The sequence below is a fragment of the Eurosta solidaginis genome, chromosome 1 (assembly GCF_040869045.1).
Source record: "Eurosta solidaginis isolate ZX-2024a chromosome 1, ASM4086904v1, whole genome shotgun sequence".
NCBI classification, from domain to species: Eukaryota; Metazoa; Arthropoda; class Insecta; order Diptera; family Tephritidae; genus Eurosta; species Eurosta solidaginis.
Genome location: NC_090319.1, coordinates 116,089,049 through 116,112,683, shown reverse-complemented (window position 1 = coordinate 116,112,683; position 23,635 = coordinate 116,089,049). Strand labels below are relative to the sequence as shown.

The 23,635-nt window shown below is 41.0% G+C and overlaps 1 protein-coding gene across 5 annotated transcripts in view; it reads right to left on the bottom strand.

The window, feature by feature from the left end:
* The window catches only part of bon (tripartite motif-containing protein bonus), a 162,506-nt gene extending 139,753 nt beyond the window's left edge, over positions 1 to 22,753 (bottom strand). For all 5 annotated transcript variants that reach the window (XM_067759731.1, XM_067759734.1, XM_067759733.1 and 2 more), the window contains exon 1: positions 21,978 to 22,753. In XM_067759731.1, the coding sequence (XP_067615832.1) occupies positions 21,978 to 22,178 (201 nt within the window). In that variant the 5' untranslated portion in view covers positions 22,179 to 22,753. The remainder of the gene's footprint in view (positions 1 to 21,977) is intronic.
* Positions 22,754 to 23,635: the final 882 nt, after the last annotated feature.

Sequence of the window (23,635 nt, the reverse complement as noted above, 5' to 3'; positions counted from 1 at the left end):
TCTTGCTTAACTTCGATCTGGATATCGTAACAGGTTAAACTTTTACCTATCCAGAATCAATTTCCACATACAAAACATATGTCCTGCTTGTAACATGAAACCAACCATCTCTTCAACTGTATTGTGGAACCAACGCCTCTAACACCTTTCTCATTATGGTCCGCCCCTAATGAAACAGCAAGTTTCCTTGGGCTCCCGTTAGAGGACATTGATGACAATTTGTGATCGGTCTCACCTATTGGATTGGGCGAAGCGCTGCTACAACAACAACAACTGATGATTGCTTCAAATTAAACGTTACTATGTTCCGCCGACTTCATCGTCACAGAAAATCGCACTTTCATTAACTTTAAAAAAGGAAAGTGGGACGAATACAAACCCTTACAGACAACCACTTTTCTGCCCTATCATGACTGATGCCCGCCAAGGGGAGCGTGCTTTCCGCAAAGTCATTGTGTCTGCCTCGGCTCGTTTCATTCCCGCCGGTAGTATTGCCGAAATTCGGCCCACTTCCCGGCGGGGGCCGCAAGTTTTGCGAATCCGTCTAGGTAGAAAGTTTCCATCGCCTTTGGCTATAAAGTGCTGTCGGATGCGAAAAAATGCGCAAGCGCTTTCTGCCGAAAATATATAATGCATTCTTCGGTCGACAAAGATAGACGGAGGGCCAACAGACACGCACATAAACATAAATTCAGCGCGTCACCAATTACCATCACCGCCAAAAAGGTTGAGGATGCCATCGGTCATGCTAAACCATCCAAAGCAGTGTGCCCAGACGGCATAGCCATGCCGATGATTAAAAGCCTAGGGAAAGAGGGTTTCAAATATTTAGCACATGTCTTCAACCTGTCTCTTTCCACATTTGTCATACCCTAAAAATGGAAAATGGCCAAGGTGGTCCCGCTACTAAAGCCTCGGAAACCAGCTAACATAGGAGAGTCATTTCGCCCCGCTTCCCAAGGCAGTCGGTTCTATGTACCGGAGCGACTCGGGATTTTTCCCGACCAAGGACTGTCATTTCAGTGTGACCCCATTTAATTTGTTTCGTCCCTACCACAAATTGTCATCCTCCCAGCAGCTCCTTGCAGCAGGACTGCTACATATTCTCTTACTCCGGGAAGGTATCGAACCCAATCCGGGTCCGTCTCCTGACCCCGGTCATGCGAAATGGTTTTGCTGCATTTGCCAGAAAAGAAACTTTTTAGGACGGTCATACTCTGTTCAGTGTGTCTCGTGCAAGGGATGGTTGCATCGGACAGGTTGTTCTGGGCTTGATCCCAAAACCCGACGTCCACGTAACTTTTATAAATCTTTTGTGGCTCCTTGCTGCTCACGCCCAAGGGCGTCCCGTAGTCAACGCCTAAGCGTATCCCCACTACCTTCCAGCAGCTTCGCTGCTCAGCAAGCCACAACAAGTACCCGCTGCTGCTCGCGCGCCACGGCGCCAACAACTCAAACAGCTGATACCACTCATAACTACTACCTTCGTAGTAGAGCAGGTAGCAATGCTGAGCATCAGCCCCTGCCCCCTCTTCTTCTCCCCCCCTCTTTTCTGGCAGCAATCGTGCAGGTCAGGGAAACAGACTCTTAGTCCCTGCCTGCGTTTGCACCGTCTGCCAGCACAGAATATATAGGTTTGCGACATCCGCTCAATGCAGCTCCTGCCTTGGGTGGTGCCACTTTCCTAGATGTTCTGGTCTCCGCGACGGCAACCCCCCGACGGGTTTCATCGCGCCATGTTGCCAGGTCGCAAACCCAAATCATCCGGGTACCCCAATGCTTGCCCAAGGGCGCCCAGTCCCAAGGCCACAACAGCAATTGCGTCCTGGCCTTCCACAACCTAGGCGTAGTCACCCCTCACTTACCCCTAGAGTGGCGGCGTCACCCCTCATGCACTTCAGAATTCTGCAGTTCAACTGTAATGGACTAACTGGGAAGATTACGGAGATAGTCGATTTCATGAAGCGGCACAACATCCGCATTGCTGCGATTCAAGAGACTAAACTCACGGCAAGATCTGCATTGCAGACCTGCTCTGGTTATAATGTCCACAGGAAAGACCGCGAGAGCGGAAATGGAGGCGGCCTCGCGTTTATTATACACCACTCTGTGCAATATCATATATTTGATCCTGGCATCGACCGCAGTGACAATGTCTTAGAACGTCAAGGCCTATCTGTCCGGTCAGGCGATGCAAATCTAGAAATCATCAACATCTACATCCCAGCTCTGTGAAGTTGGCACCTACTTGGTCGAATAATTAAAAAAACCATATCTCATTCGTTTGTCCATCGTTTGTCCATGTTTGTCCAGGAAAATTTTTCGTTTGTCCACCTTTTGTTAAAAAGTTATTTCAAAAAAAAAATCGTGTGTGAAGTTGGCACCTCCATTTGCGAGTATTTAAAAAAACTAAATGACATTCGTTTGTCCATCGTTTGTCCACGTTTGTCCAGGAACAATTTTCGTTTGTCCACCTTTTGTTAAAAAGTTATTTCAAAAAAAAAAAATCCCGTGTGAAGTTGGCACCTCCATTTACGAGTAATTAAAAAAACCAAATGACATTCGTTTGTCCATCATTTGTCCACGTTTGTCCAGGAAAAATTTTCGTTTGTCCACCTTTTGTTAAAAAGTTATAACAAAAACATTTTTTTTCGAAAAAACCCAAAAAATTTTTTGCTTCGCTTTATTGTGCTAAATTGTATGTCCGTCGTTTGGCCATCGTTTGTCCATGTTTGTCCAGGAAACATTTCCGTTTGTCCACCTTTTGTTAAAAAGTTATTTCAAAAAAACAAAAATCGTGTGTGAAGTTGGCACCTCCATTTAGAAGTAATTAAAAAATCCAAATGCCATTCGTTTGTCCATAGTTTGTCCACGATTGTTCACGAAAAATTTTCGTTTGTCCACCTTTTGTTAAAAAGTTATTTCAAAAACATTTTTTTTTCGAAAAAACCCAAAAAATTTTTGTTTCGCTTTATTGTTCTAAATCGTATGTCCATCGTTTGCCCATCGTTTGTCCATGTTTTTCCAGGAGAAATTTTCGTTTGTCCACCTTTTGTTAAAAAGTTATTTCAAAAAAACAAAAATCGTGTGTGAAGTTGGCACCTCTATTTACGAGTAATTAAAAAAACCATATGCCATTCGTTTGTCCATCGTTTGTCCACGTTTGTCCAGGAAAAATTTTCGTTTGTCCACCTTTTGTTAAAAGGTTATAACAAAAACATTTTTTTTCGAAAAAACCCAAAAAAATTTTTGTTTCGCTTTATTGTGCTAAATCGTATGCCCGTCGTTTGCCCATCGTTTGCCAATCGTTTGTCCATGTTTGTCCAGGCGAAATTTTCGTTTGTCCACCTTTTGTTAAAAAGTTATTTCAAAAAAACAAAAATCGTGTGTGAAGTTGGCACCTCCATTTATGAGAAATTAAAAAAAACCAAATACCATTCGTTTGTCCATCGTTTGTCCACGTTTGTCCAGGAAAAATTTTCGTTTGTCCACCTTTTGTTAAACAGTTATAACAAAAACATTTTTTTTCGAAAAAACCCAAAAAAATTTTTGTTTCGCTTTATTGTGCTAAATCGTATGTCCGTCGTTTGCCCGTCGTTTGTCCATGTTTGTTCAGGAGAAATTTTCGTTTGTCCACCTTTTGTTAAAAAGTTATTTCAAAACAAGTAAGGAAGGCTAAGTTCGGGTGTAACCGAACATTACATACTCAGTTGAGAGCTATGGAGACAAAATAAGGAAAATGAACCTGGGGTAACCCTGGAATGTGGTTGTATGACATGTGTATCAAATGAAAGGTATTAAAGAGTATTTTAAGAGAGAGTAGGCCATAGTTCTATGGATGGACGCCATTTAGGGATATCGCCATAAAGGTGGACCAGGGCTGACTCTAGAATTTGTTTGTGCGATACGGGTATCAAATGAAAGGTGTTACTGAGCATTTTAAGAGGGAGTGGGCCTTAGGTCTATCGGTGGACGCCTTTTCGAGATGTCCCCATTAAGGTGGACCAGGGGTGACTCTAGAATGTGTTTGTACGATATGGGTATCAAATGAAAGGTGGTAATGAGTATTTTAAAAGGGAATAGGCTTTAGTTCTATAGGTGAACGCCTTTTCGAGAAATCGCCATAAAGGTGGACCAGGGGTGACTCTAGAATATGTTTGTACGATATGGGATCAAATGAAACATGTTAATGAGCATTTTGAAAAGGAGTGATCCTTAGTTCCATAGGTGGACGCCGTTTCGAGATATCGCCATAAAGGTGGACCAGGGGTGTCTCTAGAATGTGTTTGTACGATATGGGAATCAAATGAAAGGTGTTACTGAGCTTTTTAAGAGGGAGTGGGCCTTAGGTCTATAGGTGGCCGCCTTTTCGAGATATCGCCATTAGGGTGGGCCAGGGGTGACTCTAGAATGTTTGTACGATATGGGTATCAAACGAAAAGTGTTACTGAGAATTTTAAGAGGGAGTGGGCATTAGGTCTATAGGTGGACGCCTTTTCGAAATGTCGCCATTAGGGTGGGCCAGGGGTGACTCTAGAATGTGTTTGTATGATATGGGTATCAAACGAAAGATGGTAATGAGTATTTTAAAAGGGAGTAATCCTTAGTTCTATAGGTGGACGCCTTTTCGAGATATCGCCATAAAGGTGGACCAAGGGTGACTCTAGAATGTTTGTACGATATGGGTATCAAACGAAAGGTGTTACTGAGCATTTTAAGAGGGAGTGGGCATGAGGTCTATAGGTGGACGCCTTTTCGAGATATCGTCATTAGGGTGGGCCAGGGGTGACTCTAGAATGTGTTTGTACGATATGGGCATCAAACGAAAGGTGTTACTGAGCATTTTAAGAGGGAGTGGGCACTAGGTCTATAGGTGGACGCCCTTTCGAGATATCGCCATTAGGGTGGGCCAGGGGTGACTCTAGAATGTTTGTACGATATGGGTATCAAACGAAAGGTGTTACTGAGCATTTTAAGAGGGAGTGGGCATTAGGTCTATAGGTGGACACCTTTTCGAGATATCGCCATTAGGGTGGGCCAAGGGTGACTCTAGAATGTGTTTGTACGATATGGGTATCAAATGAAAGGTGTTACTGAGCATTTTAAGAGGGAGTGGGCATTAGGTCTATAGGTGGACGCCCTTTCGAGATATCCCCATTAGGGTGGGCCAGGGGTGACTCTAGAATGTTTGTACGATATGGGTATCAAACGAAAGGTGTTACTGAGCATTTTAAGAGGGAGTGGGCATTAGGTCTATAGGTGGACGCCTTTTCGAGATATCGCAATTAGGGTGGGCCAGGGTGACTCTAGAATGTGTTTGTACGATATGGATATCAAATGAAAGGTGGTAATGAGTATTTTAAAAGGGAGTAATCCTTAGTTCTATAGGTGGACGCCTTTTCGAGATATCGCCATAAAGGTGGAACAGGTGTGACTCTAGAATGTTTGTACGATATGGGTATCAAACGAAAGGTGTTACTGAGCATTTTAAGAGGGAGTGGGAATTATGGCTATAGGTGGACGCCCTTTCGAGATATCGCCATTAGGGTGGGCCAGGGGTGACTCTAGAATGTTTGTACGATATGGGTATCAAACGAAAGGTGTTACTGAGCATTTTAAGAGGGAGTGGACATTAGGTCTATAGGTGGACGCCTTTTCGAGATATCGCCATTAGGGTGGGCCAGGGGTGACTATAGAATGTTTGTACGATATGGGTATCAAACGAAAGGTGTTACTGAGCATTTTAAGAGGGAGTGGGCATTAGGTCTATAGGTGGACGCCTTTTCGAGATATCGCCATTAGGGTGGGACAGGGGTGACTCTAGTATGTGTTTGTACGATATGGATATCAAATTAAAGGTATTAATGAGGGTTTTAAAAGCGAGTGGCCCTTAGATGTATATGTGAAGGCGTTCTCGCGATATCGACCAAAATGTGGACCAGGTGATCCAGAAAATCATCTGTCGGGTACTGCTAATTTATTTATATATGCAATACCACTAACAGTATTCCTGCCAAGATTCCAAGGGCTGTTGATTTCGCCTTGTAGAACTTTTTCATTTTCTTCTACTTAATATGGTAGGTGTCACACCCATTTTACAAAGTTTTTTCCAAAGTTATATTTTGCGTCAATAAACCAATCCAGTTACCATGTTTCATATCTTTTTTCGTATTTGGTATAGAATTATGGCATTTTTTTCATTTTTCGTAATTTCCGATATCGATAAAGTGGGCGTGGTTATGGTCGGATTTCGGCCATTTTTTATACCAAGATAAAGTGAGTTCAGATAAGTACGTGGGCTTAGTTTAGTAAAGATATATCGGATTTTGCTCAAGTTATTGTGTTAACGGCCGAGCGGAAGGACAGACGGTGGACTGTGTATAAAAACTGGGCGTGGCTTCCACCGATTTCGCCCATTTTCACAGAGAACAGTTATCGTCATAGAATCTATGCTCCTACCAAATTTGAGAAGGATTGGTAAATTTTTGTTCGACTTATGGCAATAAAGTATTCTAGACAAACTAAATGAAAATGGGCGGAGCCACGCCCATTTTGAAATTTTCTTTTATTTTTGTATTTTGTTGCATCATATCATTACTGGAGTTGAATTTTGACTTAATTTACTTATATACAGTAAAGATATTAAATTTTTTGTTAAAATTTGAATTTAAAAAATTTTTTTTTTAAAAAGTGGGCGTGTTCTTCATCCAATTTTGCTAATTTCATTCAGCGCATATATAGTAATAGTAGTAACGTTCCTGCCAAATTTCATCATGATATCTTCAACGACTGCCAAATTACAGCTTGCAAAACTTTTAAATTACCTTCTTGTAAAAGTGGGCGGTGCCACGCCCATTGTCCAAAATCTTACTAGTTTTCTATTCTGCGTCACAACGTCAACCCATCTACCAAGATTCGTCGCTTTATCTGTCTTTTGTAATGAATTATCGCACTTTTTCGGTTTTTCGAAATTTTCGATATCGAAAAAGTGGGCGTGGTTATAGTCCGATATCGTTCATTTTAAATAGCGATCTGAGATGAGTGCTCGGGAACCTACATACCAAATTTCATCAAGATACCTCAAAATTTACTCAAGTTATCGTGTTAACGGACGGACGGACATGGCTCAATCAAATTTTTTTTCGATCCTGATTATTTTGATATATGGAAGTCTATATCTATCTCGATTCCTTTATATATGTACAACCAACCGTTATCCAATCAAACTTAATATACTCTGTGAGCTCTGCTCAACTGAGTATAAAAACAAAAATCGTGTGTGAAGTTGGCACCTCCATTTACGAGCAATTAAAAAACCAAATGCCATTCGTTTTTCCACGTTTGTCCAGGAAAAATTTTCGTTTGTCCACCTTTTGTTAAAAAGTTATAACAAAAACATTTTTTTTTTTTTTTCGAAAAAACCCAAAATAATTTTGTTTCGCTTTATTGTGCTAAATCGTTTCGAACGGCTCGGAGAGGTCCTTCCCAATTCTGACTGAGCTGATGGTGTTGCTCAACGTCATTTTGCACAGCCGTATAAGTTTTGCGGGGAAACCAAATTCAGACATAGCGGCATATAGGCAGCTCCTTTTCGTGCTGTCGAAGGCGGCTTTAAAGTCGACGAAGAGGTGATGTGTGTCGATTCTCTTTTCACGGGTTTTTTCCAAGATTTGGCGCATTGTGAAAATCTGGTCGATGGTAGATTTACCAGGTCTGAAGCCGCACTGATAAGGTCCAATCAGCCGGTTCACGGTGGGCTTCAATCTTTCGCACAATACACTTGAAAGGACCTTATATGCGATATTAAGAAGGCTGATTCCACGATAGTTGGTGCATTTTGCAGTATCCCCCTTCTTGTGGACTGGGCAAAGAACACTTAGATTCCAACCGTCGGGCATGCTTTCGTCCGCCCATATTTTGCTAAGAAGCTGCTGCATGCGCCTTACCAACTCCTCGCCGCCGAACTTGAATAGCTCCGCAGGCAATCCATCAGCGCCCACGGCCTTGTTGTTTTTCAATCTGGTTATTGCTATTCTAACTTCGTCATAATCGGGCGGGGGGACATATATTCCATCATCATCGATTGCGGGATCGGGTTCTTCATCTCTGCGCGGTGAATTGCTGCCTCCATTTAGGAGAGCAGAGAAGTGTTCCCTCCATAATCTAAGCACTCTGTGGACATCAGTTACAAGGTCGCCGTTTTCATTCCTACAGGAGTTTGCCCCGGTCTTAAAACCTTCCGTCTGTCGCCGTATTTTTTGATAGAATTTTCGGGCGTTATTACTGGTGGCTAGCAGCTCAAGCTCCTCGCACTCACGCCTTTCTGCTTCTGCTTTTTTCTTCCTGAAAAGGCGTCTCGCTTCCCTTTTCAACTCACGATAGCGTTCACACACTCCTCTTGGCGCGCTCGCTTTTAACGTAGCCCTGTAGGCAGCGTCTTTTCTTTCGGTTGCAACGCGGCATTCTTCATCATACCAGTTGTTTTTTCGTGGCCGCCGGTAACCAATTTTTTCCTCGGCGGCAGTATGAAGTGCTTTGGAGATATGCTCCCACTGCTCCTGTATTCCTTCAGGATGAGTTGTGCCCTCAGAGAGCAGGTGGGAGAGTCGAGTTGCGAAATCATTGGCAGTCTGTTGTGATTGAAGCTTTTCGACGTCTAGCTTTCCTTGTGTTTTTTGTTCCTTGTTTTTAGCCGCGTTGAGGCGGGTGCGTATTTTGGCTGCAACGAGATAATGGTCCGAATCGATGTTAGGTCCTCGGATCGTTCGCACATCTAAAACACTGGAGGCATGCCGTCCGTCTATCACAACGTGATCGATCTGATTGCGAGTATTTCGATCAGGAGACAGCCATGTAGCTTGATGTATCTTTTTATGCATGAACCTCGTGCTTGATATGACCATGTTTCGAGCACCGGCAAAGTCAATCAGCCTCAGTCCGTTAGGAGAAGTTTCATTGTGTAGGCTGAACTTTCCGACTGTAGGGCCAAAAACACCTTCTTTGCCCACCCTGGCGTTAAAGTCGCCAAGCACGACTTTTATATCATGACGGGGGCAGCGCTCGTATGTGCGTTCTAATTGTTCATAAAAAGTGTCTTTCACCTCATCGTCTTTCTCCTCTGTCGGCGCATGGGCGCAGATGAATGATATATTAAAAAATTTTGCTTTTATTCGAATAGCGGCGAGACGCTCGTCCACAGGCGTGAACGCCAGCACTTGGCGACAAAGTCTCTCTCCCACCACGAATCCGACGCCGAAACTGCGCTTATTCGCATGGCCACTCCAATATATGTCACAATTTTTGATCTTCTTTCTTCCTTGCTTCGTCCAACGCATTTCTTGGATGGCGGTGATGTCAGATTTTGCTTTGACGAGGACATCAACCAGCCGGGCATCTGCACCAATCCCATTCAGGGAGCGGACGTTCCAGGTGCATGCCCTCAATTCATTGTCCTTCAAACGTTTGCCATGGTCATCAATAGAGAGTGTATTTATCCGAGGCTTGTTGTTATATTTCATTGGAGTATGGTTTTACATGACGGGTCCCAAGCCCAGCGCACAACCCGCTCAGCGGGGGTGAAAATATTAATTGGCACGTTTATATAGCGAGCCGCTTGCTCCAAGACAGACGCCCGCTTGCAGCCGCACCTAGAGGTGTACAGACGCTGCCGATGAAATCTCCCCCAGCTAGCCCTTAAACCGATTATGTCAGAGTGGCCTAGCCAGGTTGTCGCCTTCTCACATTAGCTCACCGCTAAACGGGTGCTTAGCGGCTACCCAGAGGATACTTGGCCGCAAGCGACCGGCAGTAGTGAGCTGCTTGAACCGCATGCAAAAGAATCGCTCTGGCCATTCCCAGGTGAATGGCGGTCAGAAGCTTTCCCCACTTTAGTGGACTTCTACACACGGCCCCACCCTCCACCCGTTTGTCCACCTTTTGTTAAAAAGTTATTTCAAAAAAAACAAAACTCGTGTGTGAAGTTATAACAAAAATATTTTTTTTTCGAAAAACCCCAAAAGTTTTTTTCGCTTTTTGTGTCCGTCGTTTGCCTATCGTTTGTCAATATATTTGTCTACGAAAGATTTCCTATTGTCCACCTTTTGTTAAAAAATTATTACAAAATCATTTTTTTCGAAAAAAATCTAAACAATTGCTGCTCATGAAATTATGTGTAAATTTATTTGCGGCATTTAGTATTTTTTTATGTGGAAATATATGACAAACATTTGCTAACATAACGTGTTATAAAATTCGGCTCGCTCTTCTAACTCTCGAAGATCATTTTTCCCGGTAACTTCAAATTGCGTCGTGCTGGTTTTTTGTACTAACTCTGCATGTGTTAAAACAAGTAAGGAAGGCTAAGTTCGGACGGACCCGAACATTATATGCCAGCTGTGATCTACATGTTACACAGGATTTATTAATTTGGCACGTATGGCGTTAGAAGTATTATGGAAAAAATTGAAAATGCGTACGATTTTTGTTTGTCTAAGAACAAGTTTTGCTTATTAACCTATTGTTTACAATCTGTAAACTAATAATAATAAAAAATATAAAAAATGTGGCTTATATAAGGCAATTTTCCATCCTTAGTCTACTATTGTCCCCCTTTTTGATTTATTATTATACATACATACTACTTTTGTATTTTAATTTTTTTTATTATTTCAAAGAAAAATTAAAAAAAAAAATTGGCGCCTTTATATGCGAGTAAATAAAAGGATCAAGTGTCATTCGTTTGTCCACGTTTGTCCAGGAAAAATTTTCGTTTGTCCACCTTTTGTTAAAAAGTTATAACAAAAACATTTTTTTTTTTTGAAAAAACCCAAAAAAATTTTTGTTTCGCTTTATTGTGCTAAATCGTATGTCCGTCGTTTGCCCATCGTTTGTCCCTGTTTGTCCAGGAGAAATTTTCGTTTGTCCACCTTTTGTTAAAAAGTTATTTCAAAAAACAAAAATCATGTGTGAAGTTGGCACCTCCATTTACGAGCAGTTAAAAAAAAACCAAATGCCATTCGTTTGTCCATCGTTTGTCCAGGAAAATTTTTCGTTTGTCCACCTTCTGTTAAAAAGTTATAACAAAAACATTTTCTTTTTGAAAAAACCCAAAAAAATTTTTGTTTCGTTTTATTGTGCTAAATCGTATGTCCGTCGTTTGCCCATCGTTTGTCCCTGTTTGTCCAGGAGAAATTTTCGTTTGTCCACCTTTTGTTAAAAAGTTATTTCAAAAAAACAAAAATCATGTGTGAAGTTGGCACCTCCATTTAGAAGTAATTAAAAAAACCAAATGCCATTCGTTTGTCCATCGTTTGTCCACGATTGTCCAGGAAAAATTTTCGTTTGTCCACCTTTTGTTAAAAGGTTATTTCAAAAACATTTTTTTTTTCGAAAAAACCCAAAAAATTTTTGTTTCGCTTTATTGTTCTAAATCGTATGTCCGTCGTTTGCCCATCGTTTGTCCATGTTTTTCCAGGAGAAATTTTCGTTTGTCCACCTTTTGTTAAAAAGTTATTTCAAAAAAACAAAAATCGTGTGTGAAGTTGGCACCTCTATTTACGAGTAATTAAAAAAACCATATGCCATTCGTTTGTCCGTCGTTTGTCCACGTTTGTCCAGGAAAAATTTTCGTTTGTCCACCTTTTGTTAAAAAGTTATAACAAAAACATTTTTTTTTCGAAAAAACCCAAAAAAATTTTTGTTTCGCTTTATTGTGCTAAATCGTATGCCCGTCGTTTGCCCATCGTTTGCCAATCGTTTGTCCATGTTTGTCCAGGCGAAATTTTCGTTTGTCCACCTTTTGTTAAAAAGTTATTTCAAAAAAACAAAAATCGTGTGTGAAGTTGGCACCTCCATTTATGAGAAATTAAAAAAAACCAAATGACATTCGTTTGTCCATCGTTTGTCCACGTTTGCCCAGGAAAAATTTTCGTTTGTCCACCTTTTGTTAAAAAGTTATAACAAAAACATTTTTTTTTTCGAAAAAACCCAAACAATTTTTCGTTTCGCTTTATTATGCTAAATCGTATGTCCGTCGTTTGCCCATCGTTTGTCCATGTTTGTCCAGGAAACATTTTCGTTTGTCCACCTTTTGTTAAAAAGTTATTTCAAAAAAACAAAAATCTTGTGTGAAGTTGGCACCTCCATTTACAAGTAATTAAAAAAACCAAATGCCATTCGTTTTTCCATCGTTTGTCCACGATTGTCCAGGAAACATTTTCGCTTGTCCACCTTTTGTTAAAAAGTTATTTCAAAAAAACAAAAATCGTGTGTGAAGTTGGCACCTCCATTTACGAGTAATTAAAAAAACCGTATGCCATTCGTTTGTCCATCGTTTGTCCACGATTGTCCAGGAAACATTTTCGCTTGTCCACCTTTTGTTAAAAAGTTATTTCAAAAAAACAAAAATCGTGTGTGAAGTTGGCACCTCCATTTACGAGTAATTAAAAAAACCGTATGCCATTCGTTTGTCCATCGTTTGTCCACGTTTTTCCAGGAAAAATTTTCGTTTGTCCACCTTTTGTTAAAAAGTTATTTCAAAAAAAAAATCCCGTGTGAAGTTGGCACCTCCATTTACGAGTAATTAAAAAAAAACAAATGCCATTCGTTTGTCCATCGTTTGTCCACGTTTGCCCAGGAAAATTTTTCGTTTGTCCACCTTTTGTTAAAAAGTTATAACAAAAACATTTTTTTTTCGAAAAAACCCAAACAATTTTTCGTTTCGCTTTATTATGCTAAATCGTATGTCCGTCGTTTGCCCATCGTTTGTCCATGTTTGTCCAGGAAACATTTTCGTTTGTCCACCTTTTGTTAAAAAGTTATTTCAAAAAAACAAAAATCGTGTGTGAAGTTGGCACCTCCATATACAAGTAATTAAAAAAACCAAATGCCATTCGTTTGTCCATCGTTTGTCCACGATTGTCCAGGAAAAATTTTCGTTTGTCCACCTTTTGTTAAAAAGTTATTTCAAAAAAACAAAAATCGTGTGTGAAGTTGGCACCTCCATTTACAAGTAATTAAAAAAACCAAATGCCATTCGTTTGTCCATAGTTTGTCCACGATTGTCCAGGAAACATTTTCGCTTGTCCACCTTTTGTTAAAAAGTTATTTCAAAAAAACAAAAATCGTGTGTGAAGTTGGCACCTCCATTTACGAGTAATTAAAAAAACCGTATGCCATCGTTTGTCCATCGTTTGTCCATGTTTGTCCAGGAAAAATTTTCGTTTGTCCACCTTTTGTTAAAAAGTTATAACAAAAACATTTTTTTTCGAAAAAACCCAAAAAAATTTTTGTTTCGCTTTATTGTGCTAAATCGTATGTCCGTCGTTTGCCCATCGTTTGTCCATGTTTGTTCAGGAGAAATTTTCGTTTGTCCACCTTCCGTTAAAAAGTTAATTCAAACAAACAAGAATCGTGTGTGAAGTTGGCACCTCCATTTACGAGTAATTAAAAAAACGAAATGCCAATCGTTTGTCCATCGTTTGTCCACGTTTGTCCAGGAAAAATTTTCGTTTGTCCACCTTTTGTTAAAAAGTTATAACAAACATATGCCTATAACAAAAATATTCTTTGCAGCGTAGGTAAATGCAAAACTATAATTCCACGAATCTTCAAATGACTTGCGCGCAGGATTTCTGATCTATTGAGAGCTCACCAGATACAGTCCGTCACGACGTACGCCATTTTCCACTGCCAGCACGTGCGTGGTGGAAATTGAGACACAAAACGACTCTTAAAGTATAAGGCCGGGAAAAAACAGTTTGGTCTGAGCACATAACCATTAACATCTTTCAACTCAAAATCGCAAGCTTCGCCGCCGGTATACCCTGTGGATCCTACGCCGCCGCCAAAAAAGTGATCAGCGTAAACCTCTAACTCATACTCATTAAAAGTATGTCATCAAAAATAAAAAAAATTATTTTTATTTTAAAATGAAGTCATAAATATAATTCCTTTATATTTAAATTTTTTCAGAGTAAAAAATAGCTTAGAATATTCAAAGCGAAATATGACAGCGATATTTAAAAATTTTCAAATACATGACATCTGCAATTGTTACACATAAGGGTTTCTATACAAAGGCCATTAATTTTTTAAAATTGTTCAGAATTCAAAGTTTTTTACATTCATGTTTTGCATTTACAGACAAATTATTATCATTATTTATAACTAATTTGTTGTTAATTATTGTCCATGTGATGTATGTAACTCAAAATTTATTTTATTTTTTGAGAAAACGCACACAAATTAAATTTTTTTCGTGCTTTCGTTATGAAAATAATATTCAAATACACATCCACTCTCCAGAGTTTTAATTGATTTATTAACAATTTTCACTAATAAATACTTCAGCTAAATTTATGGCGATTTTTTTCTATAACAATATGTGTCAATACGTGGTAAAACCAATGTAAATGAAGTTTGGAAATATGAAACATTATTCCATATAACATACATTTTGAGGTCCACATCAAAACGAAACATTTCCTAAATGCAACAAAGCCTTCGTGTTTTATGGTAAAGATCCCTATAAATTTGAAGAAAAGTGCTAACATCAAAAAAAAAAAAAAGAAACAAGATATACAATGTAAAGCTAGGCCAGTATCGTGTTGTATGATCCATGATTCCAATAAATTTTTTAAATCGCAATAGCACTGAATTGGTTAATCGGATTAGGAAAATATGTGAAATGGTGGCTACCTGTACTCATAAGATCTATAACTTATTATAATTTTTACGATTTTTTTGGCAGATTTATATTTATCGTTTGAGTGACATTGCTTTTCGATACGTGATCGTGCAAACGTTATTGGCTCATGCTAACACCGTAAATTTTATGTACAATTTAAAACTTTCCGTGTAGTTTAAAAAAATTGTATTTTCGTTGAACTGTAAAATTTTGTTTAATGGAGGTAGCACCACAATACAACTTTCACTAGAGATCAATGGAAATATTCTTTGCCAAAATGACTTATGGCTGAAATGTTACGTTGTGATGTCGAAAATGGCGTACGTCGTGACGGATTGTATCTGGTGAGCTCTCAATAGATCAGAAATCCTGCGCGCAAGTCATTTGAAGATTCGTAGAATTAGAGTTTTGCATTTACCTACGCTGTAAAGAATATTTTTGTTATGGGCATATTTTTGTTATAACTTTTTAACAAAAGGTGGACAAACGAAAATTTTTCCTGGACAAACGTGGACAAACGATGGACAAACGTATGGCATTTGGTTTTTTTAATTACTCGTAAATGGAGGTGCCAACTTCACACACGATTTTTGTTTTTTTGAAATAACTTTTTAACAAAAGGTGGAAAAACATGGACAAACGATGGGCAAACGACGGACATACGATTTAGCACAATAAAGCGAAACAAAAATTTGTTTGGGTTTTTTCAAAAAGAAAATGTTTTTGTTATAACTTTTTAACAGAAGGTGGGCAAACGAAAATTTTTCCTGGACAAACGATGGACAAACGAATGGCATTTGGTTTTTTTTTAACTGCTCGTAAATGGAGGTGCCAACTTCACACATGATTTTTGTTTTTTGAAATAACTTTTTAACAAAAGGTGGACAAACGAATATTTCTCCTGGACAAACGATGGGCAAACGACGGACATACGATTTAGCACAATAAAGCGAAACAAAAATTTTTTTGGGTTTTTTCAAAAAAAAAAAATGTTTTTGTTATAACTTTTTAACAAAAGGTGGACAAACGAAAATTTTTCCTGGACAAACGTGGACAAACGATGGACAAACGAATGGCATTTGTTTTTTTTAATTACTCGTAGATGGAGGTGCCAACTTCACACATGATTTTTGTTTTTTGAAATAACTTTTTAACAAAAGGTGGACAAACGACAATTTCTCCTGGACAAACAGGGACAAACGATGGGCAAACGACAGACATACGATTTAGAACAATAAAGCGAAACACAAATTTTTTGGGTTTTTTCGAAAAAAAAATGTTTTTGTTATAACTTTTTAACAAAAGGTGGACAAACGAAAATTTTTCCTGGACAAACGATGGACAAACGAATGGCATACGGTTTTTTTAATTACTCATAAATGGAGGTGCCAACTTCACACACGATTTTTGTTTTTTTGAAATAACTTTTTAACAAAAGGTGGACAAGCGAAAATGTTTCCTGGACAATCGTGGACAAACGATGGACAAACGAATGGCATTTGGTTTTTTTAATTACTTGTAAATGGAGGTGCCAACTTCACACACGATTTTTGTTTTTTTGAAATAACTTTTTAACAAAAGGTGGACAAACGAAAATTTTTCCTGGACAATCGTGGACAAACGATGGACAAACGAATGGCATTTGGTTTTTTTAATTACTTGTAAATGGAGGTGCCAACTTCACACACGATTTTTGTTTTTTTGAAATAACTTTTTAACAAAAGGTGGACAAACGAAAATGTTTCCTGGACAAACATGGACAAACGATGGGCAAACGACGGACATACGATTTAGCATAATAAAGCGAAACGAAAAATTGTTTGGGTTTTTTCGAAAAAAAAATGTTTTTGTTATAACTTTTTAACAAAAGGTGGACAAACGAAAATTTTTCCTGGGCAAACGTGGACAAACGAATGGCATTTGTTTTTTTTAATTACTCGTAAATGGAGGTGCCAACTTCACACGGGATTTTTTTTTGAAATAACTTTTTAACAAAAGGTGGACAAACGAAAATTTTTCCTGGACAAACGTGGACAAACGATGGACAAACGAATGGCATTTAGTTTTTTTAAATACTCGCAAATGGAGGTGCCAACTTCACACGCGATTTTTTTTTTTTGAAATAACTTTTTAACAAAAGGTGGACAAACGAAAATTTTTCCTGGACAAACATGCACAAACGGTGGACAAACGAATGAGATATGGGTTTTTTAATTATTCGACCAAGTAGGTGCCAACTTCACAGAGCTCTACATCCCTCCTGTCACCTATTGCCCCAGTGGATACCGCCCTAATATCGAGGCCTTACTCACTGGCAACAATCGCATTATCTTAGGCGATTTCAATGCCCATCACGACCTATGGCATTCAAACCTGCGGGCGGACAGTAGGGGTGAGATGTTGGCGGATCAAATAGACGAAACGACGTTCTGCACAATAAACGGAGACGCCCCCACACGTATGGTAGGAAGCTGTCATAGATGTCAGATGTCTCAATCGTAAGCGCAGAACTCGTAAACTGCGTCAACTGGCAGCCGATGGTAACATTGGCATCCGACCACCTGCCCATACTTTTTTCGTTCGAGCGTACCGCCGACTTCATCGTCACCGAAAAACGCACTTTCATAAACTTCAAAAAAGGAAAGTGGGAAGAATATAAATCTGCAACAGACAGCAGCTTTGCTGCCCTCCCTATCCCGACTGATGCCCGCCAAGGGGAGCGTGCCTTCCGTAAGGTCATTGAATCCGCCTTGGCACATTTCATTCCCGCCGGGAGAATTCCCGAAATCCGGCCCCACTTCCCGGCGGAGGCCGCGAGCTTAGCGAGGGAACGCGACCTTATAAGACAGCTTGATCCAGGCGACCCCCAAATAAGGGATATAAACCAACGCATCAGATTGCTTGTGGACGAACTCAAGCGGGCGAAATGGGAAGAGCACCTAAGAGGTTGTAACCTCTCTACCGGTGTAGGTAAACTTTGGTCCACCGTAAAGTCCCTATCGAATCCGACTAAGCACAAAGACAAAGTTTCCATCGCCTTTGGCTATAAGGTGCTGTCGGATGCGAAAAAATGCGCGAGCGCTTTCTGCCGACAATATATAATGCATCCTACGGTCGACAAAGATAGACGGAGAGCCAATAGACACGCACATAAACACAAACTCAGCGCGTCACCAATTACCATCACCGCTAGAGAGGTTGAGGACGCCATTGGTCGCGCTAAACCATCCAAAGCAGTGGGCCCAGACGGCATAGCCATGCCGATGCTTAAAAACCTAGGGAAAGAGGGTTTCAAATACTTAGCGCATGTCTTCAACCTGTCTCTTTCCACCTTTGTCATACCCGAGAAATGGAAAATGGCCAAGGTGGTCCCGCTACTAAAGCCTGGGAAACCAGCTAACGTAGGTGAGTCATATCGTCCGATATCTCTCCTATCGCCAGTGGCAAAGACGCTTGAAGCCATTTTGCTCCCTCATTTCCAAGCACATTTGCAGCTAGCCCCTCATCAGCATGGCTTCAGAAAACTCCATAGCACTACCTCCGCGCTAAATGTCATTAGCACCCAGATAAATTGCAGTTTGAATCAATATCCCCACCATAGAACAGTACTCGTAGCGTTAGACCTATCAAAAGCTTTTGATACGGTCAACCATGGCTCGTTACTGCAGGACCTGGAAGGGTCCACCCATCCCCCATGTCTTAAAAGGTGGACCGCAAATTATCTGGGTGGTCGGCAGGCATCGGTGCAATTGAGAAACGAACCATCAAAACAAAGGAGAATTAAACAAGGGGTGCCACAGGGTGGTGTCCTATCCCCGCTTTTGTTTAATTTCTACATATCTAAGCTACCTTCACCACCGGAAGGAGTCACAATCGTTTCCTACGCCGATGACTGCACAATAATGGCCACAGGCCCAGGCCCAAAGATCGATGAGCTATGCAATAAAATAAACGGCTATCTCCCTGATCTCTCCAGTTTTTTCGCCTCGCGAAACCTGGCATCACCGACCAAATCTTTCGCGACCTTATTTACAACATGGACGTGCCAAATGTCGACCATTTTGAACATCCACGTCGATGGCTCTACGCTACCGACTGTCCTACACCCCAAAATCTTGGGTGTGACGTTTGATCAGGATCTACATTTCGGTGAGCACGCAGCCGCAATTGTTCCGAGAATTTAGAGCCGTAACAAAATCCTCAAATCCCTCGCTGGCAGTACCTGGGGAAAAGATAAAGAAACGCTCATAACTACATACAAAGCAATTAGCTAGCCGATAACGTGCTACGCGTCACCCATATGCTCGCCAAGCCTAAAAATTACCCACTGGAAGAAGCTACAGGCCTGCCAAAATACTGCTCACCATCTGCATAATGAGGCGAGAATACTCCCCATCAGGGAGAGAAACGAGATGCTGACCAACACAGAAACCTGGGCATCCCAACAGTCAACTGATTGATGAGCCAGCACCGCCTAAGGGCTTAAGGAGTCATCTCCGTAAGCATTTTGAGGAAATACGGCACCTGAGAACGCAGCCGTATGAAGCGAAAAAACACAAGCAGGTCCTTGGTGAACTCCACAAACAGGCGTCGGACCTTTATGCCGGGAATTGCCCGGTGAATCCAGTACTCAAAGAAAAGTATCCAAAACTCGCGGAAGAGGAACGCATACTCCCCAGGGAAACGCGTGTCACTCTGGCTCAACCTCGTTCTTGATACTGTAACAGGTTAAACTCTTACCTATCCAGAATCAACCCCGACATACATAATGTATGCCCCGCTTGCAATGTGTCCCCACATCACACCAACCATCTCTTTAATTGTAATGTGGAACCAACGCCTCTAACACCCCTTTCCTTATGGTCCACCCCTGTTGAAACAGCAAGTTTCCTTGGACTCCCGTTAGAGGATATTGATGACAATTTGTGATCGGTCGCGGCTATTAGGTGGGGCGAGCATTGCTACAACAACAACAACAACAACAACAGTCATTTCGCCCGATATTTCTCCTATCGCCAGTAGCCAAGACGCTTGAAGCCACTCTGCTCCACCACTTCAAAGCAAATTTGCAGCTAGCCTGCCATCAGCATGGCTTCAGAAAACTCCATAGCACCACCACCGCGCTAAATGCCATCAGCACTCAGATAAATTGCGGTTTAAATCAAAACCCCCACCATAGAACAGTACTCGTTGCCCTAGACCTACGGTCAACCATGGCACGCTACTGCACGACCTGGAAGGGTGGGATTCAAGGGGTTATGTAGCGCAATATATAGCTTCTCCAACCCAATTGTCAACCTCACCTTCGAGCGGCGAATCCCGTTTCACTAACAGACGAGGCTCTGGCGACCCCAAGCTCTTCATGGAACTTGGGGGTGTGGAGGGAGGGATGGCCTGAAAGTTCAATGTGGCCATATAAATCGTTCCCGAGATGGTCGGGCCAGCACCTTAATGGTGCTGTGTTACCGGAGCGTATCGGATCTGTATCCGACAAACGACCATCACATCGATAACACTCCCCAAAGCCTTCGGGGAGTAACCTAATCGCTACAACAACAACAACAACAACCTGGAAGGGTCTACCCTTCCCCCATGTCATAAAAGGAGGACCGCAAATTATCTGGGTGGTCGGCAGGCATCGGTGAAATTTAGAAATGAAACATCAAAACCAAGAAGAATTAAACAGGGGGTGCCACAAGGTAGTGTCCTATCCCCACTTTTGTTTAATTTCTACATATCTAAGCTACTTTCGCTATTACGCTGATGAATGCACAAGATTGGCTACAGGCCTAGGCCCAAAGATCGATGAGCTTTGCAACAGAATAAACGGCTACCTCCCTGATCTCTAGAGTTTTTTCGCCTCGCGAAACCTGGCATTATCACCGATTAAATCCACCGCGACCTTATTTACAACATGGACGTCCCAAATATCGACCATTTTGAACATCCACGTCTATGGCCCTACACTACCGACTGTCATCCACCCCAAAATCTTGGGTGTGACGTTTGATCAGGATCTACATTTTGGTGAGCACGCAGCCCCAATTGCACCGAAAATCCACAGCCGTAATAAAATCCTCAAATCTGTTGCTGGCAGTACTTGGGAAAAAGACAAAGAAACGCTCATTACCACATACAAAGCAATTGGCCACCCGTTGCATGCTACGCGTCCCCTATATGTTCGCCAAGCCCAAAAATTACCCACTGGAATACGCTACAGGGCTTTCAAAATACTGCTCTCAGAACCGCCACGGGCTGTCTTCTTATGTCCCCAGAACACCATCTACATACTGAGGCGAGAATACTCCCCATCAGGGAGAGAAATGAGATGCTAACCAAACAGTTCTTGTTGAATACCCAGAAACCTGAGCATCCCAACAGACATCTGATTTATGAGCCAACACCGCCTAGGGGTTTAAGGAGTCATCTCCGTAAGCATTTTGAGGAAATACGGCACCTGAGAACAGCCGTATGAAGCAAAAAACACAAGCAGGTCTTTGGTGAACTCCACAAACAGGCGTTAGACCTTTATGCCAGTAATTTCCCGGTGAATCCAGTGCTCAAAGAACAGTACCCAAAACTTGCGGAAGAGGAACGCATACTCCCCAGGGAAACGCGAGTCACTCTGGCTCCACTTCGTTCTGGATACTGTAACAGGTTAAATTCTTACATATCCAGAATCAACCCCGACATTCAAATGTATGCCCCGCTTGCAATGTGTCCCCACATGACACCAATCATCTCTTTAACTGTAATGTGGAACCAACGCCTCTAACACCCCTTCATTATGGTCCAAACCTGTTGAAACAGCAAGTTTCCTTGGACTGCTATTAGAGGATATTGATGACAGTTTGTGATCGGTCGCAGCTATTAGGTGGGGCGAAAAGCATTGCTACAACCAACACAACCCACCAAAAAAATTGTGAACATAAGTGTTTTGCGCGGATATAGTTTTGATCTCCAAACCGGTGTTGGACCCACCCAGGGTAATTTTTTATAAGCAATTTTTTATAAGCCAACGCAGAAAGGTGTTCTGCGCAAAAATACTGTGGTTTCGGAGGTACCCGCGGGTCTTTTTCGGGGTTTCGTTAATATCTTTTGACCGAGTTAAAATTTTTATTTTCCGCCTTCGGATTATTAATACTGATGTCAAGATGCGTCGTTTGATACCTCTCTCGATATTTTTGAACGCGTATTAGCAGTGTCATGCTGTCGTTAAGAATTACCATTTTATACTATGATCAGCTTTAAGCACCCATATACATACATTAACGCTAGTGAATTTACTTACTCTCTTTTCGGCACTATCGCAGGGGTTGCCGAATGACGAGGATGAAAATGAGGATGTCGTCGCTGTAGCAGCACCGATAGCGGCAAGCTGTTCCGGAGCTCCGACATCAGGTATCGCCGTATCCATTTGCTCTTGTTTTATCAAGGGCATAAGGGGAACAAAGTCCGTTTTAGCTATGCCTTCAAGTTCTTCAAACTCCATGGTTTTTTTACACAGGAATATTTATATCAATTCGGATATAAATTGGGGTTTACGTAGGTTTAAGTTCCAAAGTTAATGTCGATGAAATACCAATTTTAACTTAAGTCTTTTTTATACTAATTTTTCTTTGCTTTACTACTCTTCCAATCAGCTTTTGCTGGTGATGTTTCTGTATTTACAAGTGGGTATTAACATTTTTGCTTTGGTAGTTTTACCGTACTACAAAAATATTGCAATTTTTTTTCGAATTTCTCATATAATTTTATAAGCACGTTTTTTGCCTGCTTTCACTTCATTTTTTTTTTATTTTAATGCACCCTAGGACTTTTACACATTTGGTACTTAACTTCACACCAATGTAATTGAAAACTTTTCAGACAATATTTTGTGCCGATGCAATGATCATTTTTTCATCTTAATTATTGCTTTGCGACCACTTTCAATATTGAAATCGTTAAAACAACTTTTCAGCTAATTATTTGTTAGGATTTTTTGTAATTAGAATAATAGTAAAATTACACAGCATACTAACGAATATTTTTCGTTTTCCACAGTACAGAAATTTTACATATTTGACGAGGACGGCCATTTTGTATATGTGCTGCTACAGGGCTGCATGAGATTGGCTATGAATTTCAATTAATTGTTATCGGTTTATAAATAGGATGGTTGATTGTTAAGCGCCAAATACACGACACGAACATTTCCGCGAACATTCCCGTAATGTCATGTTTCTGCGACCATTTCTGTCGTGTATGGTGGTGTTTGCCAGTTCGCGCAAATGTTCGCCAAAAATCAAAATATTTTAATTTTTGGCGAACATTTGCGCGAACTGTTCGTGCGTGTATGGCGAAATAGCACATAATCGTAGTAATTTCTGAACGGAACAGACGTGCGCGGAAAAGTAAATTGGACAATAAAAAATTTCTGAGTGAATTTATTGAAATATATAAATCTTTGCCATAATTGTGGCAAGTAAAAAGCAAAGATTATTGTAATAGAATTAAAAAGAATAATGATTATGCGACTTTAATCGCAGCACAATTGTTGTCCGTATTGTTGTTGTTGTTGTTGTAGCGATAAGGTTGCTCCCCGAAGGCTTTGGGGAGTGTTATCGATGTGATGGTCCTTTGCCGGATGCAGATCCGGTACGCTCCGGTACCACAGCACCATTAAGGTGCTAGCCCGACCATCTCGGGCGCGATTTATGTGGCCACATTAAACCTTCAGGCCATCCCCTCCCTCCCCACCCCAAGATCCATGAGGAGCTTGGGGTCGCCAGAGCCTCGTCTGTTAGTGAAACAGGATTCGCCGCGGATAGGTGAGGTTGACAATTGGATTTGGAGAAGCTATATATTGCGCTGGCAACCAGAAGGGTTGCGCTACACACCCCTTGAATCTGGTATTTTAGTCGCGTCTTACGACAGGCATACCTACCGCGGGTATATTCTGACCCC